We start from the raw sequence: 27,870 nt of genomic DNA, 5'->3' as shown, positions 1-27,870 counted from the left end.
GATGGAGGCGAGGTATTGTGGTAGAGGTGGTGATGGAGGCGAGGTATTGTGGTCGAGGTGGTGATGGAGGCGAGGTATTGTGGTCGAGGTGGTGATGGAGGCGAGGTATTGTGGTCGAGGTGGTGATGGAGGCGAGGTATTGTGGTAGAGGTGGTGATGGAGGCGAGGTATTGTGGTAGAGGTGGTGGTGGAGGCGAGGTATTGTGGTAGAGGTGGTGATGGAGGCGAGGTATTGTGGTAGAGGTGGTGGTGGAGGCGAGGTATTGTGGTAGAGGTGGTGATGGAGGCGAGGTATTGTGGTAGAGGTGGTGATGGAGGCGAGGTATTGTAGTAGAGGTGGTGATGGAGGCGAGGTATTGTGGTAGAGGTGGTGATGGAGGCGAGGCATTGTGGTAGAGGTGGTGATGGAGGCGAGGTATTGTGGTAGAGGTGGTGATGGAGGCGAGGTATTGTGGTCGAGGTGATGGTGATAAATGGAGAGGAATCGGGAAGACAACGTCGACTAGAAAATGGTTTTCACTGGCGCTAGGTAATGGTGTTTGAAGAATGTTATCTTTCCTCTTTTGTGCCGCAGACCATCAGTCTTCTCCCTCATCTTGACCAGTCAGCGCAGTTATGTGCTCTCTTAAATAATAATAGTAAGCCTTAGGTCTGATAAACACCAGGACACAGGATACTATGGGCCTCTTCGGTAAGTAACTCAGTCTTAGCCGACAAATTTACACAACTTTCAAGAGGATTAAAAGCATTATATAATAAAGAACTAGTAAACACAGCGTGTCTGTTTTTTTTTCCTAAAGTTAACGCATAGCGAACAACGTTTAAAAAGTATATCTTACTAGTTTAAAATCCCCAAATTATCGTTTAAGTTTTCAACCAGCGTTGATCAGTATTCCTATATCCATCCACAACCACCAAATTCTCCTTCCAGGTCTTTGGCCCACCTGGCCCACCCTCTGGCTCTCCTGACCCGCCCTCTGGCCCTCCTAGCCCGCCTCTGGTCCTCAATGGACGCTGCTGGTGCATTGTGCAGCCAAATGGGAGTTTGCCCTGTAGGCTGCCTCTCATGTGTGATGGGACCTCTCTGTGCTGGAGGGCTCTTCCTTTCACGCGAGATATTCTGTAGGGAGCGCCGCCTGGCAACCCACGTTTGACACCGTTTTTATACTTAGAGGGAAATTAGGAAATGCCTCTCGTTCTTTATTCAGTGTTTCCTTTGTCGATTATTGGCGTCCATTAGGCGATGAACGTTGAACGCGAACACAGTTCTGACTACAAAAGAATAATTTGTCTGGGGAAACCTGACTTAGCAGGGGATGGAATTTCCAATGCAACTCGTTAACAGAGCTATTGCGCCGGAGTGTAACCATCTGTGTCACACACACACACACACACACACACACACACACACACACACACACACACACACACACACACACACACACACAGACTCGGGTGTCGGGGGGTCCCTGGCCTGTGTGTGGAGCGATCATATAAAGGACAAACGTCAGAATACCGTCTGTTGGGGGAGGCGACCTCGCTGACTCTCTCCGACTGCAGTATTTCGTAATCGATAGTTTATCCTTACACAAATTATATTTCTGTCGAAATTAATGTCTTCCGTTTTTTGTGCTTAGTTATTTTAGCACGTGTTGTTCATGTTTAGTACGTGTTGTTCATGTTTAGTACGTGTTGTTCATGTTTAGTACGTGTTGTGTTCCTGTGTCTTAAGTGATCCAGACTCTAACGTCACCGCCTCATTCAGATTGTTATCAACAATTTATTCTTTACTGTATGTGTTGACCAGACCACACACTAGAAAGTGAAGGGACGACGACGTTTCGGTCCGTCCTAGACCATTCTCAAGTCAATTGTGTGTATTTAGTTTCAAAACATCTTGCACATTGCATTTAGTCCCCCTCAAGTATCTTATTATATCATATTTAGTGCCGAGTCTGTTATCCTGGTGGCGGGCAAGCATGAGCCGTCGACGCCTCTCATAACAACAGCTGCGTCTGTAACTCTCGCTGGTGGCTCGTGAAGGTTCTCTTAAACACGCGAATATAATTTTCCTTTGGGGGAGTGGAATTCCGATGTTCACACTGCATATTAAAGGTAATCAGCCGCTTTGATGGCACAGTGGCGTCAAACAGCCTCATTATCGAAGTAATTAAAACGTTTAATTTCTGACAGTTTTGGAAGATATGCTACTTTCTCGAGCACGGAAGTGAGGCAAGACTGCTCAATGGCTCGGTGGATAGAGCTTCGGCCTCGCACGCATGGGGTTCACGGTTCGAGTCTCCTAGAGCGCAGGTGAATGGAACGAAAGTGAGCCATTTGGATGACGTTTATGGAAGAGCGTCTCACTTTACAGCAATTACTGTGGTGCGTTGCTTGGCTGCTCTCAACGCCTTTAGGAGGAGACTTGCTGTCTTCCAGCAGGGAAGAAAGAGACTTCCAGCCGGGGAAGAGATGAATTGTCTTCCGGCCAGCAAGGAGGACAAATGACACGCAAACGGGATGAGAACCCACACAGAAGAGGCGTGTCGCCTCGTTGCCCGGGGCCAGCCTCTACAAGAAATGCAAATGCGGCTTTTTGGCCGTGTGTGTGTGTGTGTTGAAGAAGACCCGTTCTTTCAAGTTTACAGGTTGACTTAACAGCGTCTGCACAAAAGACAGTCTTGCCCGCCAGAGTTTCTCCAGAAAAGGAGTTAAAGAATACTCCCGCTGACGAGCTTCGTTGAAACAATGGCCCGAGGAGAATGGAACAGAAATAATATAAAGAAATGTGTATCTCAAATCAACCACGCGTTAAACAATGTCACGATTAATACACAGGAATTGTGGACACAGTCGACTCCCACGTTGAAATTCCTGGGCCTATCTTTAGCGATATTTGGACGCTGTAACGGGTTAGTGAAGATCGCCTGTTGCTTGGCCGGACTCTCACTAGTAGTGAGAGTAGTGAGAAACTCTCACTAGTACCCAGCTGACGGGACTCTAACTAGTAGTGAGAGTCCGGGTTAGATAAGACCCGCTTCAGATTAAGAGCTTGTCATGTCGTGGGAACTGCCTTATTGCAAAAATCCCTTCGGCTGTTAGGGGACTTCGGAGTTGTGGAGGGCTGTATACCCAGCTGACGGGACCTGGGCTGGACGTAGCTGACTGGGACTGAGAGGGGAGGGCTGGAGGCAGCTGACGGCGCAGGGGGAGCTGAAGTTGATGTGAGACCTGCCACAGGAATAGTAAGTAAGGCGGACGAGTATATCTTTTAACGCCCAGTTGGTCGTGTGGGAGGAACGAACGAGTCTGGGAAAGTGAGAACATGCCTGAGGGAATGACCATGATGCAGGTGATGAATATGACGGCCAGATAGCGCAATGTTGTTAAGGCAATATGATGAGTGTGGCGATGTTTAGTGATGATAAATATCTTTATAACGAAGATGAAAACTACTATAATAATTTTTATGAATAATTTGAAAAAAAGTAGAAAACGTAGAATGCTGAACATAAATGGCGGTAAAAGTTAATAAGTAAATGGAAAGGTGTTTAGGTGAAAGAGAATTAGCAGCAACAGTCAACAGTTAGCAACAGTCAACAGCAGTCAACAGCAGTCAGCAGCAGCAGTCAACAGCAGTCAGCAGCAGCAGTCAACAGTAGTCAACAGCAACAGCAACCGATAATTATGGTTAATTTAGATAATTAAATTTTCAATTTCGGTTTACAGTGTTGTGTAGTGAGGTGTGATGTACCCCGTCGGCCGCTCACATCTGGTCTCCATAATACACTGTGTGATACAACTCTCAGAGCCTGTGTCATGTGTCCTGAATTGTCCATATGTTTCACGACATATTATGAGTAAGATCATGATGATTCTGCCGCAGTTGTTTCACTGTGCTTCCGTGTTTGTCTCTTTTTTTCTCTCCCACTCTTTCTCTCTTTTATCTCTCTCTCTCTCTCTCTCTCTCTCTCTCTCTCTCTCTCTCTCTCTCTCTCTCTCTCTCTCTCTCTCTCTCTGTATATTTACCAACCGGACACTGAGGAGAAAAATAAAAAATTATGCTCACAAAGAAACATTTTCAGCTTTCATAAATGCGGAATCAACTTTTTTATATTTGTATTTAACACGTTTAGGTCAAAGGTTACGAGCAGAACAACTCTCTCTCTACACCATTGAGAGAGAGAATGGAGGGAGAAAGGCGTGAGAGGGGAAGAACGGGACAGAGACAAACATAACCAAATATTATCACAAAATTCGCCGACTTGGAAAGTCCTTAATAGGTGTTGTACTAGGGACGGAAGCGTCCCTGTATTATGCGTCCCCTGCAGTGTTTATATTGTTCAACCCCTTGCCAGGGGGATGATAGTGGCGACCACCTTCCTTAACAGGTTGAGTGCTCCAACAGCCAGGAGTTCACGGTGCCGTATTCTGCCTCTTGTGTGACACTGTATTTTCTCTGGGGTGGTCACAGGGTTATGGGGACATGTGTCAGCCGTGGGAGTGGACGTGCTTCTCTGGGGAGTGTTTACGGGGTCTCCCGCGGCCCTCCACCATACTGCTGGTTGGCACCTCTGGCCCTAACTTACTGCCGAGGCCAGACTCTTCTTGCGGCTCGTGGTCTTATCCTTACTCCCAGGACTCCACCTGCTGCTGCTGCTCTTCCTCACAGCCCTCCACCTGCTGCTGCAGCTGCTCTTCCTCACAGCCCTCCACCTGCTGCTGCTGCTGCTCTTCCTCACAGCCCTCCACCTGCTGCTGCAGCTGCTCTTCCTCACAGCCCTCCACCTGCTGCTGCTGCTGCTCTTCCTCACAGCCCTCCACCTGCTGCTGCAGCTGCTCTTCCTCACAGCCCTCCACCTGCTGCTGCTGCTGCTCTTCCTCACAGCCCTCCACCTGCTGCTGCAGCTGCTCTTCCTCACAGCCCTCCACCTGCTGCTGCAGCTGCTCTTCCTCACAGCCCTCCACCTGCTGCTGCAGCTGCTCTTCCTCACAGCCCTCCACCTGCTGCTGCTGCTGCTCTTCCTCACAGCCCTCCACCTGCTGCTGCTGCTCTACTCCCATCCCCACACGAGAGCAGTTCGTACTGTTCCACAGAGAGCACTCTCTTATTAAAGTTAAGTGGCACCCTTAAGCGCTATCTCCTTTTATTACATGTGTTGTACAAACTCAACACATTACTCTTAAGCTGGACACTCTTTTGTTTTGTTTTATTAAGCTTTCCGGTGGCCAGTAATTCTTATGCTGAGGTCCAGCTTGGAAGCAAGTTAAGAGAGTGTTAAGTCTGTCTCGTAAGGCATCTGAGACTCACCTGAAGGAAGAACTCGGGTGACCCTCAGTTTTGAGGGTAAAAAACTTGTAAAATCTTTATTCAAGTGATTATCTCAGAGCCCCTCGACGAACCGCAAGACTGGCACTCCTCCTCGGCTTTAACTCAATGCAGAGTTACAACTCAAACAAAGTACTCGGGAGATTTTACTAACGCAGAAGAAGCTGCAAGACACATAGGACGTAAACTTGCTAACAGGTGAGTCGTGAGTACTTATGAGTGACCAATGTTCGTATGAGTAACAGAGTTGGCCAGCCAGTGGCTAGAGACCCGCGCACGCGCACATATCACTGAAAACAATTATGAGGATCTGTCACCAGATCCAATCCTATGAGTTAATCATATTCTTTAGCTCTTCAGTAGGTGTAGAACCTTCCTCCTCAACCTGCAACCAGGCAACCAGGAGGCCTGGTCGACGACCGGGCCGCGGGGACGCTAAGCCCCGGAAGCACCTCAAGGTAACCTCAAGGTAACCTGTCTTTCCAGGTTAATAACTTTCCAGTATATCGAGGAACATCCTCTCGTATCCTGTTCTCCACAGTCTCTAACCTTCCATGATCTGTGGAATCATCTTCTTCTCCTTCATGTGATCCTCTTACTAACTTTCCAGGATAACTGGAATCATCCTCACTATATTCTGTGTGGCTTAGTTACTAACCTTACAGTTCACCAGTCTGACTTCCAGCCAACTGCCCAGGGGCCAGATTCACGAGGCAGTTACGCAAGCACTTACGAACATGTACATCTTTCCTCAATCTTGGCGGCTTTGTTTACATTTATTAAACAGTTAATGAGCTCCGAAGCGCCAGGAGGCTGTTTATAACAATAACAACAGTTGATTGGCAAGTTTTCATGCTTATAAACTGTTTAATAAATTTAAACAAAGCCGCCAAAGATTGAGAAAAGATGTACAGGTTCGTAAGTGCTTGCGTAACTGCTTCGTGAATCTGGCCTCAGTTCTCTAACCTTGCAGGTTACCAGGCTCCCAGACCCACAAGCTCCCAGGTCATCACTCCTCCACCTCCTATCTTCTCAGCTCATCACGTAGTCTTACGAACCACCAACTTCCAATCCTCTCTATATCCCCTGGTGCTTATTTCTTAAAACTCCGTCTCGTGGTCTCAGCATCTTTGTTTTATCCTCTCTCTCTCTCTCTCTCTCTCTCTCTCTCTCTCTCTCTCTCTCTCTCTCTCTCTCTCTCTCTCTCTCTCTCTCTCTCTCTCTCTCTCTCTCTCTGTCCTTTCTCTCTCTTTCTCCTTCTCTCTCTCTCTCTCTCTCTCTCTCTCTCTCTCTCTCTCTCTCTCTCTCTCTCTCTCTCTCTCTCTCTGTCCTTTCTCTCTCTTTCTCCTTCTCTCTCCTCCTTCTCTTTCTCCTTCTCTCTCTCTCTCTCTCTCTGTCCTTTCTCTCTCTTTCTCCTTCTCTCTCCTCCTTCTCTTTCTCCTTCTCTCTCTCTCTCTCTCTCTCTCTCTGTCCTTTCTCTCTCTTTCTCCTTCTCTCTCCTCCTTCTCTTTCTCCTTCTGTCTCTCTCTCTCTCTCTCTCTCTCTCTCTCTCTCTCTCTCTCTCTCTCTCTCTCTTTCTCTCTCTCTCTCTCTCCTTTATCTCTCTCTCCTCTCTCTCTCTCTCTCTCTCTCTCTCTCTCTCTCTCTCTCTCTCTCTCTCTCTCTCTCTCTCTCTCTCTCTCTCTCTCTCTCTCTCTCTCTCTCTCTTTCTCTCTCTCTCTCCCCTCTCCCTCTCCTCCCCCTCTCCTCCCCCTCCCAGTGCACTGGTCTGTAAAGTTATAACACTAAACACTTAATGTTCTAATTTATTGAGGAGAATTGTACGTCCAGTTAACCTCTGACCTTTCTTATGATAAGCTCAGCTGACCATATTTGTAAATTAACTAAAAAAAAAAATCCCTTCCACGAGTATGCAATTACATCGCTAATTACCAGAGTTGAAATATTTCGTAATGATAATAACAAAAATTATTTATATATATTAAATACCCGAGTTTTTATGTGTGGTTCCGGACGATGCAATTAGAGGGTAACTAGAAGGGGTTTGGGGGTTGGGGGGGGGAGGGGGGTTATTCTGTTCCATTACATGGAGAGGTAGGTATTACAGCTTAGTTATACCTCCCCCAGTATACTACCAGATGACACGACCAGACCTCTCTCAGTATTCCACCAAATGACACGACCAGACCTGTCCCATTATACCACCAGATGACACGACCAGACCTCTCCCAGTATACCACCAGATGACACGACCAGACCTCTCCCATTATACCACCAGATGACACGACCAGACCTCTCCCATTATACCACCAGATGACACGACCAGACCTCTCCCATTATACCACCAAATGACACGACCAGACCTGTCCCATTATACCACCAGATGACACGACCAGACCTCTCCCATTATACCACCAGATGACACGACCAGACCTGTCCCATTATACCACCAGATGACACGACCAGACCTCTCCCAGTATACCACCAGATGACACGACCAGACCTCTCCCAGTATACCACCAGATGACACGACCAGATCTCTCCCAGTATACCACCAGATGACACGACCAGACCTCTCCCAGTATACCACCAGATGACACGACCAGATCTCCCCCAGTATACCACCAGATGACACGACCAGATCTCCCCCAGTATACCACCAGATGAACACAACCAAACATCAATATTTCATCACCAACTCTTAAAATCTCATCAACAAAACTAAACTATATACCTTGAGGCGAAACATCACCAATGTCAACATCACAGGAAAAATCATTCACCAGAACTCGATGTTAAAATAGACTAAATTGATGTAGTCGCTTCGAAAACGCAATAATTCAACTCCAAAAATGGCTGAATGGGGGTCGTTTCCAGGAAGCCATTAGCACTTCAAACTGTTCCAGAACCTGCGAACGACGGGGGGGGGGGGGGGTGCCTGTGTCGGCTGACACCTTGCAAGAAAGCATGCATAATTCCCAGCTGACATACACGACGGTTGCAAATAAATGCAAATGCAATCTCCACGCCACTTTGGGAATGGACTGGTCTTGTATAAGACGACTGCTCTTCAACATAATATTCTGTCTCTTGCATCGTCTTTGTGAAAATATATCAAATAATATAATGACAAGCAGAAACAAATTGGACTTTCAAATTATTCTGAAGAAATGTTGATTAAATTTGAAAACGTGACAATCGCTTGATACATTTCTGTGGGAATTGTTTTGTGAATAAAATAAGTAAAAGGTGACGAGAGTGAAAACTGAACAAGTATCCCCAAATTTTAATCGAGTATTATATATGTCCAATTTGCAAATAAGATAAACCCTTCCACACCCCTTCCCCTCCGCCCACACACACACACTTCGTTTCTTCAATCTTCCAGAGGATATAGACTCATTCCTCTCAATGTTTGCTGATGCAAAAATTATGAGAAGAATCAAGGCGGATGAAGATAGACAGAGACTACAGGATGACCTGGACAAACTGGAGGAATGGTCTAGAAAATGGCTACTGAAGTTCAACTCAGGAAAGTGTAAAGTAATGAAATTAGGCGAAGGGAGCAGAAGGCTGAACACAAGGTACCACCTGGGAGGTGAAATCCTGCAAGAGTCAAATAGAAAGATCTGGGGGTTGATATCACACCGAACCTGTCCCCAGAGGCCCACATCAAAAGGATATCATCAGCGGCATATGCTAGGTTGGCCAACATAAGAACTGCCTTTAGGAACTTGTGTAAGGAATCGTTCAGGACCCTGTATACCACTTATGTCACACCAATCCTGGAATATGCAGCTCCAGCCTGGAGTCCATATCTAGTTAAACACAAGACAAAGTTAGAGAAGATTCAGCTGTATGCCACCAGGCTCGTCCCGGAACTGAGAGGTATGAGCTACGAAGAAAGGCTAAAGGAGCTGAACCTCACGTCCCTGGAAAACAGAAGAGTAAGGGGAGACATGATAACCACCTACAAAGTTCTCAGGGGAATTGACAGGGTGGACAAAGACAAACTCTTCAGCACGGGTGGGACACGAACAAGGGGACACAGGTGGAAACTTAGTACCCAGATGAGCCACAGAGACGTTAGAAAGAACTTTTTCAGTGTCAGAGTAGTTAATAAATGGAATGCACTAGGCAGTGATGTGGTGGAGGCTGACTCCATACACAGTTTCAAGTGTAGATATGATAGAGCCCAGTAGGCTCAGGAACCTGTACACCAGTTGATTGACGGTTGAGAGGCGGGACCAAAGAGCCAGAGCTCAACCCCCGCAAGCACAATTAGGTGAGTACAAAAGGGACGCAAGTGAGAGACATAAAAGAAAATACTTTACCAGTAACTTATGAGTTTGAATTTCCGGGAATGGCCGTTATTTGCCGTTAAGTTGAGTAAATATTGCCGATTGTGAAGCCCAGATGCGCCTTGTGGAAGATTGGAGATGATTAGATGGATAGTTGAAGATGGAAGGTTGGATCAGTGGATTGTTGGAGAGGGATAGTTGGAGATTCCAATGTATTAAACACTGACATAGAGTTAATAGAGCTTTGCTCAACAAGAACAGTTTCATTAATTTTTTGAATTGAATTTTTTTGAATTTAATAATTTTTTTGAATCATATATTGTATCCCCAAGAATTGTGTATTTTGTCGGGTCAAACTGTATCATATGTACGGAGCCTTTCCGTGAACTACGTAATGTTTAGATATTTTGTAATTATAAAAATCTAAAAGGAAAAAAATATTAAAGAGTCATGTTTAGTATAGATCTTAAGTCATAAGTATCTATGTATAAATATATGGAATAAGGAAGATATGAAATTGGGACTCGTATATAGAAGTCTTAGACATAATAATACATCTAAAGTTATTAACCAGTTTAATCTTTCCTGTGTTACGGCATTACGGGCTCACCATAGCCCGTGCTACTTGGAACTTTGTTCCAGGTAGCGAATCTTTAACAACAACAGCATTTCCTGTGTTAGGTCTGATTTAGATTATACAGTTCAGTTTTATTCATCGTGTTGTAGAATGGCCATAAATTCCCTTGAATGTGAAAGATATCAAATGACGATCTATTACACATCTCACTTATGATAACAGATTTAGAACGCGTAGTTCACATTCTCTATCAAGACAGAGATTAAGGAGTGATATGATTGATATATATACGTACGGGTATACGGGGTATAACAAAGGAGGTATTAATAAGGTGTTCATTATACCAACACAAAATACGACTTGGAACAATGGGTACAAATTGGTTAAGTTTACATACAGAGAAGATCTGAGGAAAAAATAGATTTGGAAATAGGGTAATTGATTGTGTCCGGGTGACTGACGTGCGATTGTTTGACAGAATGTGTCCAATCTTCAAGCGAAGATTGGATCTTCGCTTGTCCAATCTACAAGCGAAGATTGGATCTTCGCTTGTCCAATCTTCAAGATAAGATTGGACTCGTATAAACGCATTTGCTTAGGTTGAAAGAGCTGCCTCACATGGGCGGAATATGCTCCTAATATGATGCTGTTATAATATGATACAAAATAATATGATATGATACTCCTGATATGATACGAAAATATACTGTTGGATCCTAAAAAATTTCACGTTTTTACTGTCCCCAAATGACACTCTAAAAAAGCTGGAAATGTTACTGAATAACATAACAGACGCTGCCCAATCGCTCCTAGGCCTAATAAAAGCTGTTTTAGGCCTATTATAGTATTTAAGTGCTATACTAGACAGGAATTTTTAAATTTGTTTTTTTGACATTATTTCGTAAGTACAAAGTACTTTCGAAAATAATACAAAATGTGAAATTTGAGTCCATTTTTGTACGTATAAACAAGAATTTGCTGTAAGTGCTATCATTTTAGGAGGATGGGTCGGCCGAGTGGACAGCACGCTGGACTTGTGATCCTGTGGTCCTGGGTTCGATCCCAGGCGCCGGCGAGAAACAATGGGCAGAGTTTCTTTCATCCTATGCCCCTGTTACCTAGCAGTAAAATAGGTACCTGGGTGTTAGTCAGCTGTCATGGGCTGCTTCGTGAGGGTGGAGGCCTGGTCGAGGACCGGGCCGCGGGGACACTAAAGCCCCGAAATCATCTCAAGATAACCTCAAGAAGATGGGTTGAATAGGTATATAGTTTAGGCGTTATGGTCAGTCTCTCAAAAGCAAAGATGTTCTCGAGAGCGTGTGAAGATTCACTCATTCTTGTGAGAGTGTTCTTGTGAGGATGTTCTCGTGAGAATGTTCTTGTAAGAGTGTGTACCTCAAGGGACTTACCATAACGTTTATGAGATGGTCATTGCATTACGAGGGGCTGGTCGGGGACTACAGAGGGAGGGGGGGGTCGTAGCATACACTTCCCGTCCCCTTGGTGGGAGGGGGGGGGGTGGGAGGGGAGGGGGATGAAAACGAATCATGGGTAACTTCATCATTTCTTCCCCAGCATCCGTGCATGCCATTCATCATCAGCATGTGTGGACGGGTGGTTCGTATGGCTCCAAGTTGATTTTATCATTGATACTTCACGTTAATGTGATTCCCTTGTGCATTTGCTGGGAGCGTTTGGTGGAGGAGCTCCTGTACCACATTAGAGTACACGCCTGTAATGTCTGAAATCTTGATTTGGTATCACTTTGATACCTCAACACCCCTGGTGGGTTATCTTGAGGTTATCTTGAGATGATTTCGGGACTTTTTAGTGTCCCCGCGGCCTGGTCCTCAATGTTACCCCCAAGGAAGCAGCCCGTGACAGCTGACTAACACCCAGGTACCTATTTTACTGCTTGGTAACAGGGGCATAGGGTGAAAGAAACTCTGTTCATTGTTTCTCGCTGGCGCCTGGGATCGAACCCAGGACCAGAGGATCACAAGCCCAGCGTGCTGTCCGCTCGGCCGACCGGCCCCCTTTCCGGGAACCGGATTCAGTAGAGTCCCAGGTTAAAGTACTTAAAAGTATCGTTTTTCACTGGTTTAAGGCTTGCGCTTAGGAGTACTCGTGTTGCTGGTTCGAATCCCCCTCCGAATGGCTTCAACTGATACACTAGAGCTATTCCCATTGATACATTTCTTTGTGCAATAATAATCATACTGTAGTTGTAATAACAGTTAGCTATTGCCTGGTAGTGTTGCTTCCTGACGCTTGGCATCTCCTGGTCTGGCACAGTGCATCAGTATCTTGAGCAAGTGACTAAGATGCAGCATCCTTGAGTATTGTATTCAGGTGTGCATTGTATTCAGGTGTGGATCAGTAAGCTCAGACCGAAGCACGGATTTGTTAATGTTCATTACCAAAAAAGAGATATATATGTGCTCTGTTCATTTGTTCACAGATATATGTGCTTCCAAACATGCACATAATTTTTAAAGTCAAATACTTGATCCTGGGATAATTTTTCTCCATATATTGATAAAATTTCCCAACATAACACTCAAAAATTGTTTCCTTCAAAATAGAATCGCATTGTAAATCGATTACTTTCAGCTGAAAAATTTCTGGCACCTCATCAACACAAGGAGAGAATGGGTTTCGAAAAATACAGAAATTTTTATCGTCAATGAATTTAAAGTAAGTAAATCGTTTGTGAAACACATTCTCAAATTTAGAAAGGTTGTTGCAGTACTGTTCGGTGTTGGCATCGCCATCAGATTCAGTTATGACCATTCAGGTATTTCAAGATTGGAAAGTTTGAAAGATTACTCTATGATTGGTCTTTCAGAAAGTTGAAGTTTCCTCACAAAGTCACGAAGAGTGTTATAAAACTCTGATTTATTGCGTCCTTGCATCTTTATCTTCAGGTCATTTTTAGGAGTTCTGTGATACCCACCATGAAAGATTTCGAACCAATTCATTATCTTTCAATTCGTGCACATCCGTTCCTTTGTGTTCCACGAACATCTGTTTACCATCATGCAGCTCATTAGAGCGCCTCAGTACAGCTCTACGACTTAATCACCGAACAACACTATAAAATGACAGTCTGTGAGGGTTTCTTATTTACTGCCCAAAAGCAGTTGAACTGTCTGTGGTCAAAACTTCATGCTCGTATATAATTCAGTCTTTACGACCACATCCATGACATTATCCATCGCTAATGGTTAAGTGTTCAATACGTCTCTATGAATAATGCAATGGAAATTGCGAAATTGACAGTTGGCATTCACAACTAGTAATTTTTCCTTTTTTTAATTCAGTTCCCACACACACACTTATCTTCCCAAATCACCATTTTCGATGCTCCATCTGTAACTGACTCATGGCCTTTGTCCAATCAACGCCTAATTCCTCCAGCGCTTCTACCATCAACCCCACAAAGATATCACCACCTGCTGCGTTCCCTTTATTGGCCTCAATTCCATCAACTTTTCTCTTACCTGTATAACTCCATCTACATCACGAATACACATTGCAACTTTTGATGTGTCAGTTATATTGAGTGTGGCCGCCACATCACAGCCCCTCTCTCAGTAACTCCTGGAAAAGACTTGAACAAAGCCTTACTAAAATTAATACGGAGTTCGGGACCTCGACTTTCGCGATTTTGTGAAATAAATATGACTCCAGGAGCTGTGTCAGACGCAATCTCCAAGCACAACGTCTCTGGTACCCCGGTACTCCAGTATACACTCTGGGGAGTCCCGGTACTCCAGTATACACTCTGGGGAGTCCCGGTACTCCAGTATACACTCTGGGGAGTCCTGGTACTCCAGTATACACTCTGGGGAGTCCCGGTACTCCAGTATTCACTCTGGGGAGTCCTGGTACTCCAGGATACACTCTGGGCAGTCCCGGTACTCCAGTATACACTCTGGGGAGTCCCGGTACTCCAGTATTCACTCTGGGCAGTCCTGGTACTCCAGGATACACTCTGGGCAGTCCTGGTACTCCAGCATACACTCTGGGCAGTCCCGGTACTCCAGTATACACTGAGTGTAGACCGCTGGAGTTTACCACATAATCACCAGGTATTAATGCCGGCAAAAATCGTCGGCTTATAGCATTTAATTCCTAAATTACCGAAGCCGGCGGTGGTGTCATTATTCGCAATGGCTAACTAACGTGGCCATTAAAATCAAACGGTAATTAAAGAGGCAGATAACGGTGTATTATAGAAGTAAATGTGGCTCTTTTTTGCAAGTGGTTTGACGCAATAATGGTCTGAGTTGAGGGCGTATAAGTCTAGTCAACGCTATAGGGACTTGCGTCAAATTCCTATAGTGTGGGGATTTGACGCAAGGATTGCCATGATCTAGTGAGACACCTGACTTAGTTAGACTATAATGTATATGTGTAAGTTTAATGTGTGTGAGAGAGAGAGAGAGAGAGATGAGTCAGGTGAGAGACAGTTGCGAGGAAAGTGAGACACAAGTGAGAGACGAATGAGAGAGATGTAAAACCACAACAAGGTAGATGTAGTATGTTGTTGTTGTTAAAGATTTAGCTACTCAGGACGAAGTGTCCATGTAGCACGGGCTATGGTGAGCCCGTAACAGATGTAGTAAGAGAGTGGTGTATATATATATAGTCTCAGCTCCTTGCACGCTTGCACGCTCATCATGTCTTAACCTTGGTCTCTAGGGAGTGGCACTGGTCCAGCCTAATGAAATGACGGTGGCACCCCCATGGCACCCCCCCAAGGGCAACGCTCGCCCACCTGTGAACCTCCTAACAAGGTTGCCACGGCAATTGCTGCTATATTTGAGTTAATGGCTTCCACTCTGTGGGTGGGGAACCCTCCCTCTTCCCCCCTCCCACCTTTCCTTAAGTAGGTAGAGTTTCTCTAATTAATTCGGTTATGTTGCTCTTAGTTTCTTCTCGTCCCTCGACGCTTATTTTCTTGAAGACAATGTCATAAAAGGTGAAGACAATGTGATAGTGAGGATCCCGGTTTACTAATTAGGCAGACGTCTTCATTTTTCTTAAATTACGCCGCATACATTCTGAGGATTCTAAATAAAGTGAGCAAATTTGCCCTCACCACGTGGAAGTCAGTCGAGAACTTGTTTTTTATTAGACGACTAATATTGATTTTAATTCCATACTTGTTATCGTAAACTCTTCCCAACACTGAACATACTTATGGGACCCGTAAGTGTTGCTGAGTTTTGGAAGAAGTTTTTCCTGTGTATGTGTAGGCCTAGTGTGTGTGTGTAAGCCTAGTGTGTATATGTTTTGAGTCTCCGTGGTGTAGTGGTAAGACACTCGCCTGGCGTTCCGCGAGCGCTTTGTCATGGGTTCGTATCCTGGCCGGGGAGGATTTACTGGGCGCAAATCCTTAACTGTAGCCTCTGTTTAACTCAACAGTAAAATGGGTACTTGGTTGCAACAACGATTCTTCGCGGCGGGGATCGTATTCCAGGGACCTGCCCGAAACGCTACGCGTACTAGTGGCTCTACAAGAATGTAACAACTCTTGTATATATCTCAAAAAAAAAAAAAATACTAATAATGATATTAATAATAAATCACACTAACACACCCATTACAGTATTCTATCAATGAAAGCTTTCAACTCTGAACACATTACGTCAGACTTGATTTATCGTTGCCTTTAACCCCTTCAAAAATTATACAAATCAAACCGCATATAATTATTCTCACTGCCAGCCCCTAGGGTTTGATCTCTCTCTCTCTCTCTCTCTCTCTCTCTCTCTCTCTCTCTCTCTCTCTCTCTCTCTCTCTCTCTCTCTCTCTCTCTCTCTCTCTCTCTCTCTCCGTTTACCTTTCACGTATCATCCCAATATTATCTAAACATTTGTGTAATTACATAATTATTGCAATTAAATCTCATCTGTACCATTTAGTGCCGGCCGTCAGCCAGACCCCTCGCTGCCTGCCTGGGTGTGTATCCCACTGCGCCTTGAGAGGGGAAAAAGAGTATATTTGGCATCTAATTCCTAGATAAAATGCGTTTCGTAATTTTCATAATGGGACGAACTGTTTTCCCCATCCTGGTTCGCTGTTGAGGGGAACCGCTTCCCCTTCTGATGAGAAGGGGAAATGTGCCACTGAGAAGATAATTGCACTGGTGGTGCATTGTGCACATGGTTGTAAAATAGTATATATAATTATATGTGTGTGTGTGTGTGTGTGTGTGTGTGTGTGTGTGTGTGTGTGTGTGTGTGTGTGTAAAAATCACGAAGAAATTAGCATTAGTGGGAGCCGGTCGGCCGAGCGGACAGCACGCTGGACTTGTGATCCTGTGGTCCTGGGTTCGATCCCAGGCGCCGGCGAGAAACAATGGGCAGAGTTTCTTTCACCCTATGCCCCTGTTACCTAGCAGTAAAATAGGTACCTGGGTGTTAGTCAGCTGTCACGGGCTGCTTCCTAGGGGTGGAGGCCTGGTTGAGGACCGGGCCGCGGGGACACTAAAAGCCCCGAAATCATCTCAAGATAACCTCAAGATAACCTCAAGATAGCATGTGATGAACAATGTGACAATGTCAGACCACGAAGGGAGGATTAAGGCAAAACAAATTCCTTAAGTACTTTCGTATTTAATAATACATCTTCAGAAGGATGGATGTACCATTCAGTGGAGAGGATATATAGACAGGAAAGAGGTGAGGTGAGAAACAATGTCTTTGTTCACAAACATAAGAGAATAATGATATAAGAGAATATTAATAAGGTATTATTGAGATAAATGTGTATCAATGATCTTACTCAAATCGTTTTTTAACTGATTAATTAAAAATGGATCTAAATAATACAAATCACTGCTAATGTTCAAATTGCATGATTTTGTAATTTGTATTAAAGCAGATTCAATAATGTTTCTATTGAAATTTTTTTATAATTCGTTATTAAAGAAGCCATCTGCCAGTCAATTTGGTGAGAACTTTCCGACAAATGAACAAACAAAGCATTAGACAATTGGCCATGTCTTACAGAATATGTTGCGAAATTCTAAATTTCAAATCTTGGGATGTTTGCCCTACATAGAATCTATTACAGTCTTTACAAGGTATTTTGTAAATGCCACGGTTATTGCTACGAGAACTGTTCCTGACTAAATAAATTGGACCAATAGAAGCTGCCTCACATGAGGCAATTAGAACTGCCTCGCATGAGCCAGAAGGAGTTCTACAATTGACTTTGATTCCTACATAGTCATATGTCTGTGGCCTAACCAACGAAGGGAAGAAGTAGTAGAAGAACATCCTTTTTATTTCCTAATGCTGATGGTATCACATACGAGTTCTTGAATATTTAGTAAGTCGTAGGGATGGAGGGGGGGGGGGGGAATATACGGGACCTCTAGATAGATACACCGTCTAAATAGACGGTGTAGGATACCCACACGGAATCCATACGGTTTTGGGTTGTTGGACGGTTCCTGTCTAAGTGCAACCGCGACGGTATATATAGGATTTGGGGTAGTTAGCTAACTACTCCACATCCTATATATACCGTCAGCACTCCAAATGCTCGAGTGTTCCTATGAGAGGGAATAGGACGAAACGAATAAAATAGGGAGTGAAATGAATGACAAAATGAGACTTAGGAGGTGGGGATTCGTTAAAATACGGTGATCTCCACGAAATGGGACGAAACTCGGTGAAGGGGGAGGTGGGAAAGAATTCGTGAGAAAATATGAAGGTATTCGTGAAATAGGGAGGGATTTGGAAAAAGTAGGAGGAATTCTTGAAATTGATTGAGAATTATGAAATTGAGTGAGGCACTTGAAATAGGGCGTGACTGTTGAAACAGGGCGTGACTGTTGAAACAGGGCGTGACTGTTGAAACAGGGCGTGACTGTTGAAACAGGGCGTGACTGTTGAAACAGGGCGTGACTGTTGAAACAGGGCGTGACTGTTGAAACAGGGCGTGACTGTTGAAACAGAGCGACACTCATGAAATGCGTGGAGACAAATGAATGGAAGAAAGCAACAGTCTCTCCCGCTTCACGTAGACGCAGGCAGTAAACCAGGAAATATTGCATTGTTAACCTCCGAGGAAGCCCAGACACACACACACACACACACACACACACACACACACACACACACACACACACACACACACACACACACACACACACACACACACACACACACTCACACACACACACACACACTCACACACACACACACACACACACACACACACACACACACACACACACACACACACACACACACATAGAGCCAGAGCTCAACCCCCGCAAGCACAATTAGGTGAGTACACACACGGACGGACACACACACACACGGATTAAAACGGAGGAAGACAGTATGAGACTACAAGATGACCTAGACAGACTATATGAATGGTCGAACAAATGGCTACTAAAGTTCAACCCGAGTAAATGTAAGGTAATTAAACTAGGCAGTGGAAACAGGAGACCAGACACAGGATACCGAATGGGAGATGAAGACCTTCATGAAACGGACAGAGAGAAGGATCTAGGAGTTGATATCACACCAACCCTGTCTCCTGGAGCCCACATCAAAATAATAACATCTGCGGCGTATGCGAGGCTGGATACCAACACAACTGCCTTCAGGAACCTGTGTTAGGAATCATTCAGAACCTTGTATACCACATATGTAAGACCAATCCTGGAGTATGCGGCCCCAGCATGGAGCCCGTACCTTGTCAGAGGAATTGACAGGTTAGATAAAGATACACTGTTTAACACGGGTGGTACACGAACAAGGGGACACAGGTGGAAACTGAGTACCCACATGAGCCACAGGGACGTTAGAAAGAACTTTTTCAGTGTCTGAGTAGTTAACAGGTGGCATGCATTAGGCAGTGATGTGGTGGAGGCTGATTCCATACACAGATTCAAATGTAGATATGATAGAGCCCAGTAGGCTCAGGAATCTGTACATCAGTTGATTCACAGTTGAGAGGCGGGACCAAATAGCCAGAGCCCAGCCCCCGAAAGCACAACTAGGTGAGTACAAACACGTCTTGAGTGCTAAACTCCCCCTTCCCCAATCCTCACACATTCCCTTTCTCTTGCATAGTCGGGGTTCGATTCCCAATAGTCCCTCAGTGGCTGGGCATAGTTCCTTCACTCTAATCCCATATCCCATCTCATAGTATGGCCTCACATTCAGTCTGTTATACAATGCATGTACTATATAACCTGAGCTTGTAAAAGCATCTTAATCACCTTTGGTGATTAAGTGTCTAATATCACACTAGTTGACCAGACCACACACTAGAAAATGAAGGTACGACGACGTTTCGGTCCGTCCTGGACCATTCTCAAGTCGACAATCGACTTGAGAATTGGTCCAGGACGGACCGAAACGTCGTCGTCCCTTCACTTTCTAGTGTATGGTCTGGTCAACATATTTCAGCCACGTTATTGTGACTCATCATCTGCATCACACTAGTTTCTGTAGAAGCTATCTTACCCTGCCAAAGTAGGAGAGACATAGGTGTATGTATATATATGTGAATATGTGCAGGTATATATGTATTTGTTTACAGGGCATGTGGAAGCTGGTCAGAATTGCATTTCACCTTTGTAAACGCACATTAATGACTATGTAAAAAGACACCTCGAACACTGTTTATGTAGGCCAGACGTAAATCTGTGTATTAATGTCTGTAGGTTACCTTAGCATTTTAAAAAGCACTACAATCACCTTCTGTGGTTGATTGTTCAATAAATCACTAAATTACATGTTTAACGGGTCTCTAACCCTGTCCATGGAGGACAGAAGAAAATGTATATATGCTGCTTAGCATTGTAAATGTGTGGCCACGTCTGTGGTATAAAAAAAAAATCCTTTCTTGGGCTATAGTCATACTGAATTATCCCTTTTTCCTCGTAATTATCTAGTCTTAAATAACCACAAGACCACACTGACTGTACAAAAATGTTGGTAGTCGCGAGACTATTTATCCAACATCCGACAGCGCTCGGTGGTCAACTTGGGCATAGATATGTCATCGAATCACCTCACATGGTGGGGCCACGTGAACAACACAATGGCTGTCTGGGTTCGAATCCTTCTGGGGTGTGGAGATTTCATATACTGTGGCCCGTAAGGATTTATTTGGTGTTGAGCTTATGGTCTATTAACCTCTACACGGTTATTTATACCCACCACAAAAGTCTTTTGACCAACCAGCAAGTTAACTTTAGCCTTTACTATGCTCATGACTATAGTAAAGTGTCAGTCTATATACACTGTATATAATGTAGTATACCTCACGGTGTATATATATCCCTGGAGTATGTTTTTTTTTCAGGATATTTCACAGAAATCTCGCTAGCTTCGCTCAGTGATCTTAGTGTAATATCGGATAACTTTACTTTATAACGTAACTGTGTTTTATAACGATCACTTGTTAATATATGTAGTTTACATCGGTTCTCACTGCCACCTTTGACGGGTTCGAACCCTAGCTGCAATTGAGGGATCATGGATCTTGGGAACAATACCCCCTCCCACCCCCCGGGGCCCAAAGTCAGGCCTCTCCAAACATGCATTATATGTATGATGGCACACTACAGTTGGACAATATCATTTAAACGTTTGGGAGACATCAAAACCACAACTTTTGCGATAGTGAAAATCACGTTTTTGCTACGTTGTCTGTCTGCTGGGATGCTGGTCTTATCTGCCTGCTGGGATGCTGGTCTTATCTGCCTGCTGGGATGCTGGTCTTATCTGTCTGCTGGGATGCTGGTCTCATCTGTCTGCTGGGATGCTGGTCTCATCTGCCTGCTGGGATGCTGGTCTTATCTGCCTGCTGGGATGCTGGTCTTATCTGCCTGCTGGGATGCTGGTCTTATCGTCCTGACAGCAGTCATCAACATCCTTTATTCACGAGAGTGAAAAAGAAAATACCAAATAGCATCTTGGTTGTTTAATTCGTCCTGAAATTGCTGTTTGGCGGCATCGGTCGTTAGAAGCCTGAGGCCGCTAACGAGGTATTTGCGAGGTCCAGCGAGTCTTTAACGATGTCTTGAAGTGTCGTTTGTGTCCACCTTCAAGACGGGGGACCGTCTCCACATTTTCTGTTCTCGCTTCTCTTCAGTTGAAATAAAGGTTTATCTAGATTTTTAATGTTTAATTCGGCCCCGAAAAGCATTGTAATTTGATTTAATTGTTCTTATCACGACGCGTCGATCTGGTCTGTGTCACCTGCTCTTTGTCACCTGATTTGCGTAATGTGGGTCTGTGTCACCTGCTCTATGTCACCTGATTTGCGTAATGTGGTCTTTGTCACCTGCTCTTTGTCGTCTGATTTGCGTAATGTGATCTTTGTCACCTGATTTGCTTAATGTGGTCTGTGTCACCTGCTCTTTGTCACCTGATTTACATGATCTACTGTATGTCACCTGATTTGTTATATTTGGTCTGTGTCAAGTGATCTGTATCATCCAAAATAAAGTTATTTAGAACAGTTAAAAAAAAATTACACAATAATATTGAGAATTGTGGCAAACTAATTCGAAATTTGTGTTATATTTTTATACGAATTGGACATTGAGTTAAGTCTCTGGTCTTTCTAGGAAACTCTTTGGTGTGTTTTTTTGGGGGGACTTTAATTACTTTGTTCTTATTGAATAATTTATTTGGCGGCGCTGAATGTTCTTGTTATAAAAGTTACGAAGGTGTTTTCTTTTGATGGTCCTTAACAACCCCAGAATTAACAGCCCTACGATTCTCTTTTGTTTCAATAAGCGATTATAAACTCGATCGTTCCTCTCGGTTTATGACAAATATAAAACAAAATATAGAAAAATAACACTACACTACACGACACAATAATAATATTTTGACCGTATAGTAGCGCAGTCGATTAAGGCAGCGTCTGGGATGCTCTCGGACGTAGGTTCGAATCCTCGTCACGGCCCTTGTGGATTTGGTCATAGAAAAATAACTTGAAAAATATATATAATGTGTAAATTTGCAATAAATATTTTATGGCTATGTGATAAACATAGCCATAAACATAGACCCTTTGTATTCATAGCATAGAGGAGTTATTCCTGTATATTGTAATGTTAAAATAGCCACCCCCCTCCTATACCCTGGTCCTATACCCTGATCCTATATCCTGGTCCTATATCCTGGTCCTATACCCTGATTGACGGGCGAGCAATCCCGTCAATCCCTCTGGTCCTCGACCTTGTAATCTTTCCCTGACAAGGACCGGAGTAGAGTTGTAGTACAGTGTAAGTCTTCGTGAGTGAATGAGAATATCATTAATTTTTCAATTCCAGGACATTAAGTAAGGAAGTAATTACCAATCGAAAAGGCCAAGAATGGAGAGCTGTACATCATATGTGTGACACACTCTTCAAGAAGCCCCAGATATCATTCTACAAGCCCCAAACGCGAACGCAATAGGATGTTGCTTGGAATATGTCACATATATACTTATTTATAAGCGAAATAGTGCTATAAGCAATAAGTCATATATAAATGATGTCTTGTGCGAGAGCAGGTTGCACATAACGCAGTTTTCTCTGCCGTAGAAAACGGGTTTGCTGAGATGAGAATTAACAGCCACGTTAATCTTCAGCTGAAGCCTGAAGCTGGTAAACACCACATGGAAGCTGGTAAACACCACATGGAAGCTGGTAAACACCACATGGAAGCTGGTAAACACCACATGGAAAGCTTTTTCTCCCAGCCCCCCTCCGAGCGCCCCGCTCCGCACTTAATGGAACACACGCACTTACGATCGCCGGATACAAGCTACACATTTATATTGAAAGTCGTTGCGCCCGCCAAGAACAAAGAAGTAATGGAAGCAGCCACGCACCCGTCGACAAACTGAAGGTAAATCAAGGTACCAGAGAGGAAATATATAGTACCTAGAGATAAATTGCGACAGGAGACTAGGCAGGTGATGGGGGATTGGAGGGTGATGGGGATTGGAGGATGAGGGGAGGATGGGGGAAGGGGAAGCAATGAGGGGACCACAACTCTAACCAAGATGGCGTCTCCGTTGTTCTCTAACCAAGATGGCGTCTCCGTTGTTCTCTAACCAAGATGGCGTCTCCGTTGTTCTCTAACTAAGATGGCGTCTCCGTTGTTCTCTAACTAAGATGGCGTCTCCGTTGTTCTCTAACCAAGATGGCGTCTCCGTTGTTCTCTAACCAAGATGGCGTCTCCGTTGTTCTCTAACCAAGATGGCGTCTCCGTTGTTCTCTAACCAAGATGGCGTCTCCGTTGTTCTCTAACCAAGATGGCGTCTCCGTTGTTCTCTAGCCAAGATGGCGTCTCCGTTGTTCTCTAACCAAGATGGCGTCTCCGTTGTTGAACAAGACTGAAGCGAACGGAACCTGACCCTTGAAGTGGAATTATTGTCTAGGTTATGTGCTATAAAGACTCTCCTACGAGTGTCCTAACCTCAGTGTCCCAGCTGGAGCTGGCGAGAGAGGAGGTAGAGGTATGTCGCTGCCCTGTGAACGAAGCAGATTGTATGAAACGATTCATTGTTTTACAAAACCGTCCCCCCTTTATGAATAAGTAAAGAATTTCAAATTTTATGATGGAGATGAATCCCCTGTGAGGAAGAGGGATGTCCCTATGACGGAGAGGGGGGTCCCCTGTGATGGAGAAGGATCCCTTGTGTTGGAGAGGGTTCGCTTGTGATGGAGAGAAGTCTCCTGTAATGGAGAGAGGTCCCCTGTGTTGGAGAGAGGTCCCCTGTGATGGAGAGGGATCCCCTGTTTTGGAGAGGGATCCCCTGTGATGGAGAAGGATCCCCTGTGATGGAGAGGGATCCCCTGTGTTGGAGAGGGATCCCCTGTGTTGGAGAGGGATCCCCTGTGATGGAGAAGGATCCCCTGTGATGGAGAGGGATCCCCTGTGATGGAGAGGGATCCCCTGTGATGGAGAGGGGTCCCCTGTGTTGGAGACACCCCCCCCCCCTGTGATGGAGAACAATAGGTGAACCACAATGACAGGAAATTTCCTAATTTCCTGACTGGAGTCGGGTCTACGACCTGAGAAAGTATACAACACCGTCATAACTACTCTATAAAACAAACCTAACTAACACACAACTAGCCTAACCTCACCTGACTTAACCTAGCTTATAACCTAACCTACTGTAGCTGGATCTATCGTAACCTAATCCGACTTAACCTATCCTAACTTGACTAATCATATCCTTTTGTAACCTAACCTGAGTGAACTTAATCCTACACAACCACATGGAAGGACAGGTAATCCTTGAATTACAGGTGAGTTCTGAAGGATAGATGAACACCAAAGAACAGGTAAACACTGAACAGAAGGGATAAATTTATATATCCACACACACAGGTGTGTGTCTTAGAAAGAACTTTTTCAGTGTCAGAGTAGTTAGTAAATGGAATGCACTAGGAAGTGATGTGGTGGAGGCTGACTCCATACACAGTTTCAAATGTAGATATGATAGAGCCCAGTAGGCTCAGGAATTTGTACACCAGTTGATTGACGGTTAAGAGGCGGGACCAAAGAGCCAAAGCTCAACCCCCGCAAGCACAACTAGGTGAATACCCAGGTGAATACAGTCATTCGGTTCAATGTTGACAAGTATATTTGTCAACATTGAATTCAGTTGCCATACTCTGCAACGCTTATTACAAATTATATAATATTCACAAAGGTGTTCATCACGACGATTTGTGCACGAGAGAGAGAGAGAGAGAGAGAGAGAGAGAGAGAGAGAGAGAGAGAGAGAGAGAGAGAGAGAGAGAGAGAGAGAGAGAGAGAGAGAGAGTATTATTACACTTCCAAAATATTTAGACTGACCCATATAGAGAAGACCCGCCCGTTCCCGTCAGTAGAACACCGCCCGTAGAGAGGACTACTCACCTGAGCTTCGGGTGTTTGAGGAACATGAAGATGAGGGCGCCGTTCCCCACCACGCCGGTGACGAAGATGACAGCGAAGACGAGGGGCACGAGGTAGGTCTCCGGGCGCTCGGCGTACGGTGTGTAGACCGTCGCGTTCCCGCCCTCCACCGCCTCCGAGGAGTTCGACAACCGACTGTCGTTCAGGATTGCGTCGATAGAGGCGTTGTCGTGCGTAAACAAGTCGATGTAAGAGGCGTAGTCTTTGGTGAAGTTGGTGTTCCATATCACGTGATTCGTGTCCGAATCTTCCATTTTCTCGTTAAAAAAGACGAAATAAAAAGATACTTCAGACTTTTAAGACCGGGAAAGTTTGGCTTTTTGTGTTTTTGACCAGAATGATGATGTTTTTATATGCTTGTGTCGGATGTTGAAGAGCAGGGCGAACATCCGCTGAAGGAGAGGGCGAACATCTACACACCGAGTAGATATCATGAGCGGTGTGAGAGCAACAACAGTTCACTTAATCTCGCTGATATTTGAGAGTATATATATATATAGAGTTTGCCGCGTGCGGTCATTAACTCGCATCCAAGAATGGCCAGTATCCCCACCGACTGAACATCCTCGTTATCTACCTTAGAAAGAGCGCTCCGAGCCCCAACACGAACAGTGAGGTGGCTCAAATGAATAATTATTTACGAGATTAACAACCCCCTCGTTATACCAAGGGCGCCAATTACTTGTAAGTTAACATGGTAGTTGTAGTTACCAGGTCTAGAGCTCGGTCAAAACATAACAACGCCGCTATGTAACTGGAGGTAGTTTCTAACGGGGCACTTGAAGACGCACTTCAAAAGTTAAGTGTTTCGAGCACCGAGAGTCACGGCTTAACTTATTGTTCACCCAGGGAGGAAAGTCCATTTTCCGGCCATTTTCTCTTTTTCTCTATCTCTCTTCTTCTCTCTCTGTCTCTCCTTCCATCTCTCTCCTTCTAATCTTTCTTGTTCTCTTTCAGTTCGCAAAACAAGTCTCAGTGAAAGTCATTATATATGTTAAATATTAAGAGAACACAGTTTAAACACAGGGTGAGAGTTATATTTGTAGTTTTTCTGTGTTAACGTTTTGAGACACAATGTTTAAGAGTTCCGTCACTACCTGAGGGTCCGGACACAACGCCCTGGACTAGGAGGACTCCTTCACAGGTGAGTGAACGACCACCAACTGCCAGCTTCACTATAAGAAGTTGTTGGAGATTAGCCCTGAAGATTGGCACCGGAGGACAGTATTGAGACTGAAATCGGTGAATAGTAGTAAAACTTGACACTGGAAGGTTAGTGGTGATGGCCCTGAGACGGGAGGCGAGGCAAGGCCCGTGCGTCGAGGAGGGCGGCCGACGAGCGAATGTAGGGTGCCAGGGAGTGCCAGCGGTGGCACCAGGCCGGGCAGGCAGGCACTGTTGGCGAGAGGAGAGAGATGAGAGGGTGGGAGGGAGAGTTCATGCGGCCTTACTCCTCGAACGCAGACACCCACGGCTCGAGTGGGTGTCCAAGTGGATGTGTGGGAGTGCGAGTGAGTGTGAGAGATGTGGTTAGTATGGGGTTAGTGAGAGAGTAGAGCTGAGGGAGTATTTGTGGATGAAGGGTCTGAACAAGAGTAGGTGGATGTGGGACGAGAAGTGGGTGTAAAAGTGGGTGTGAGTGTGCTCACAAAATGCGTTTGGGTCGGCCCGTCGAATTGCTTGATAAAAGTTCGTTTATGTGACTTAAATGTGATAACGAGAAACTTTTATCACATTCAGTTATACTAAATAAACTCAAATGTGTTGAAAAGAGGAGAGAGAGAGGGAGAGAGAGAGAGAGAGAGAGAGAGAGAGAGAGAGAGAGAGAGAGAGAGAGAGAGAGAGAGAGAGAGAGAGAGAGAGAGAGAGAGAGAGAGAGAGGGAGAGAGAGAGAGGGGGGGGGGAAATGTGAGCTCTCTCCATAAAGTGGAAATGTGGTAAGCTTATAGCTGTTTAAACATACAGCCAAACACAAATGAAACACAGAAACTGGAGCAGGGCTCGTATTACTCTGCTTGGCAAACTTTCGTTTAAACTGGATAAAACTTTTGCCAGAGAGACACAGCCCAGTGCTAAATGTTGACACACAAATGTGTTCCATTTTTCATTTTATCTTTTGAAGTAATTTCAAAGTATATATATATATATATATATATATATATATATATATATATATATATATATATATATATATATATATACATCAGTCTTTCTTGTAAATATATGTTGTTGAATATGACCGAAAGGGAAAGATTAATGATTCTAACACGAATATTTCTCGTTTTTCTTCACTGTCGAGGGAAGTTGAAAGTCACTGTTGAGCTATAACAGTGACATAACGACATTGGGGTCACTATAACAGTGACCTAACGGCTCTTGGGTCGTTATAACAGCGCTGCTCTCAAACTATGTCGCTCCGTGGCACTGATTGCTCAAAAGAGGCACAAATTTATGGCACACCCGCCCATCCCCCATCCCCTCCCCTCTCCCCTTCCCCTCTCTCCCTCTCCCTTCCCTCACCCCATCCCTCACCCCTCTCCCTCATCCCCCCCCACCACCATCCCTCTTATCCTCTCTCTGGTGTAAAAATTTTTTTTTATAAAATCATGGTTTTTTCTTAATTAAATTTAACCTGGATTAGGCAAAGTTAAAATATGTTTTGTATAGTTTGTCCACACGCATGCACTCACACACCAGAGTAGG

General features: G+C 44.6%; 2 protein-coding genes across 2 annotated transcripts in view; one reads left to right on the top strand and one right to left on the bottom strand.

The window, feature by feature from the left end:
• Window positions 1–26,490, bottom strand: part of LOC123750214 (neuropeptide CCHamide-1 receptor) — a 43,074-nt gene extending 16,584 nt beyond the window's left edge. Inside the window, exon 1 of the mRNA XM_045732334.2 lies at window positions 25,129–26,490. Coding sequence (XP_045588290.2) covers window positions 25,129–25,421 — 293 coding nt within the window. The 5' untranslated portion in view covers window positions 25,422–26,490. The remainder of the gene's footprint in view (window positions 1–25,128) is intronic.
• The window catches only part of LOC138373598 (uncharacterized), a 179,993-nt gene that overhangs the window by 78,081 nt on the left and 74,042 nt on the right, over window positions 1–27,870 (top strand). The window lies entirely within an intron of this gene.

The sequence above is a fragment of the Procambarus clarkii genome, chromosome 42 (genome assembly GCF_040958095.1).
Source record: "Procambarus clarkii isolate CNS0578487 chromosome 42, FALCON_Pclarkii_2.0, whole genome shotgun sequence".
In the NCBI taxonomy this organism is placed as follows: Eukaryota; Metazoa; Arthropoda; class Malacostraca; order Decapoda; family Cambaridae; genus Procambarus; species Procambarus clarkii.
This window is presented reverse-complemented; position numbering and strand designations above follow the sequence as displayed.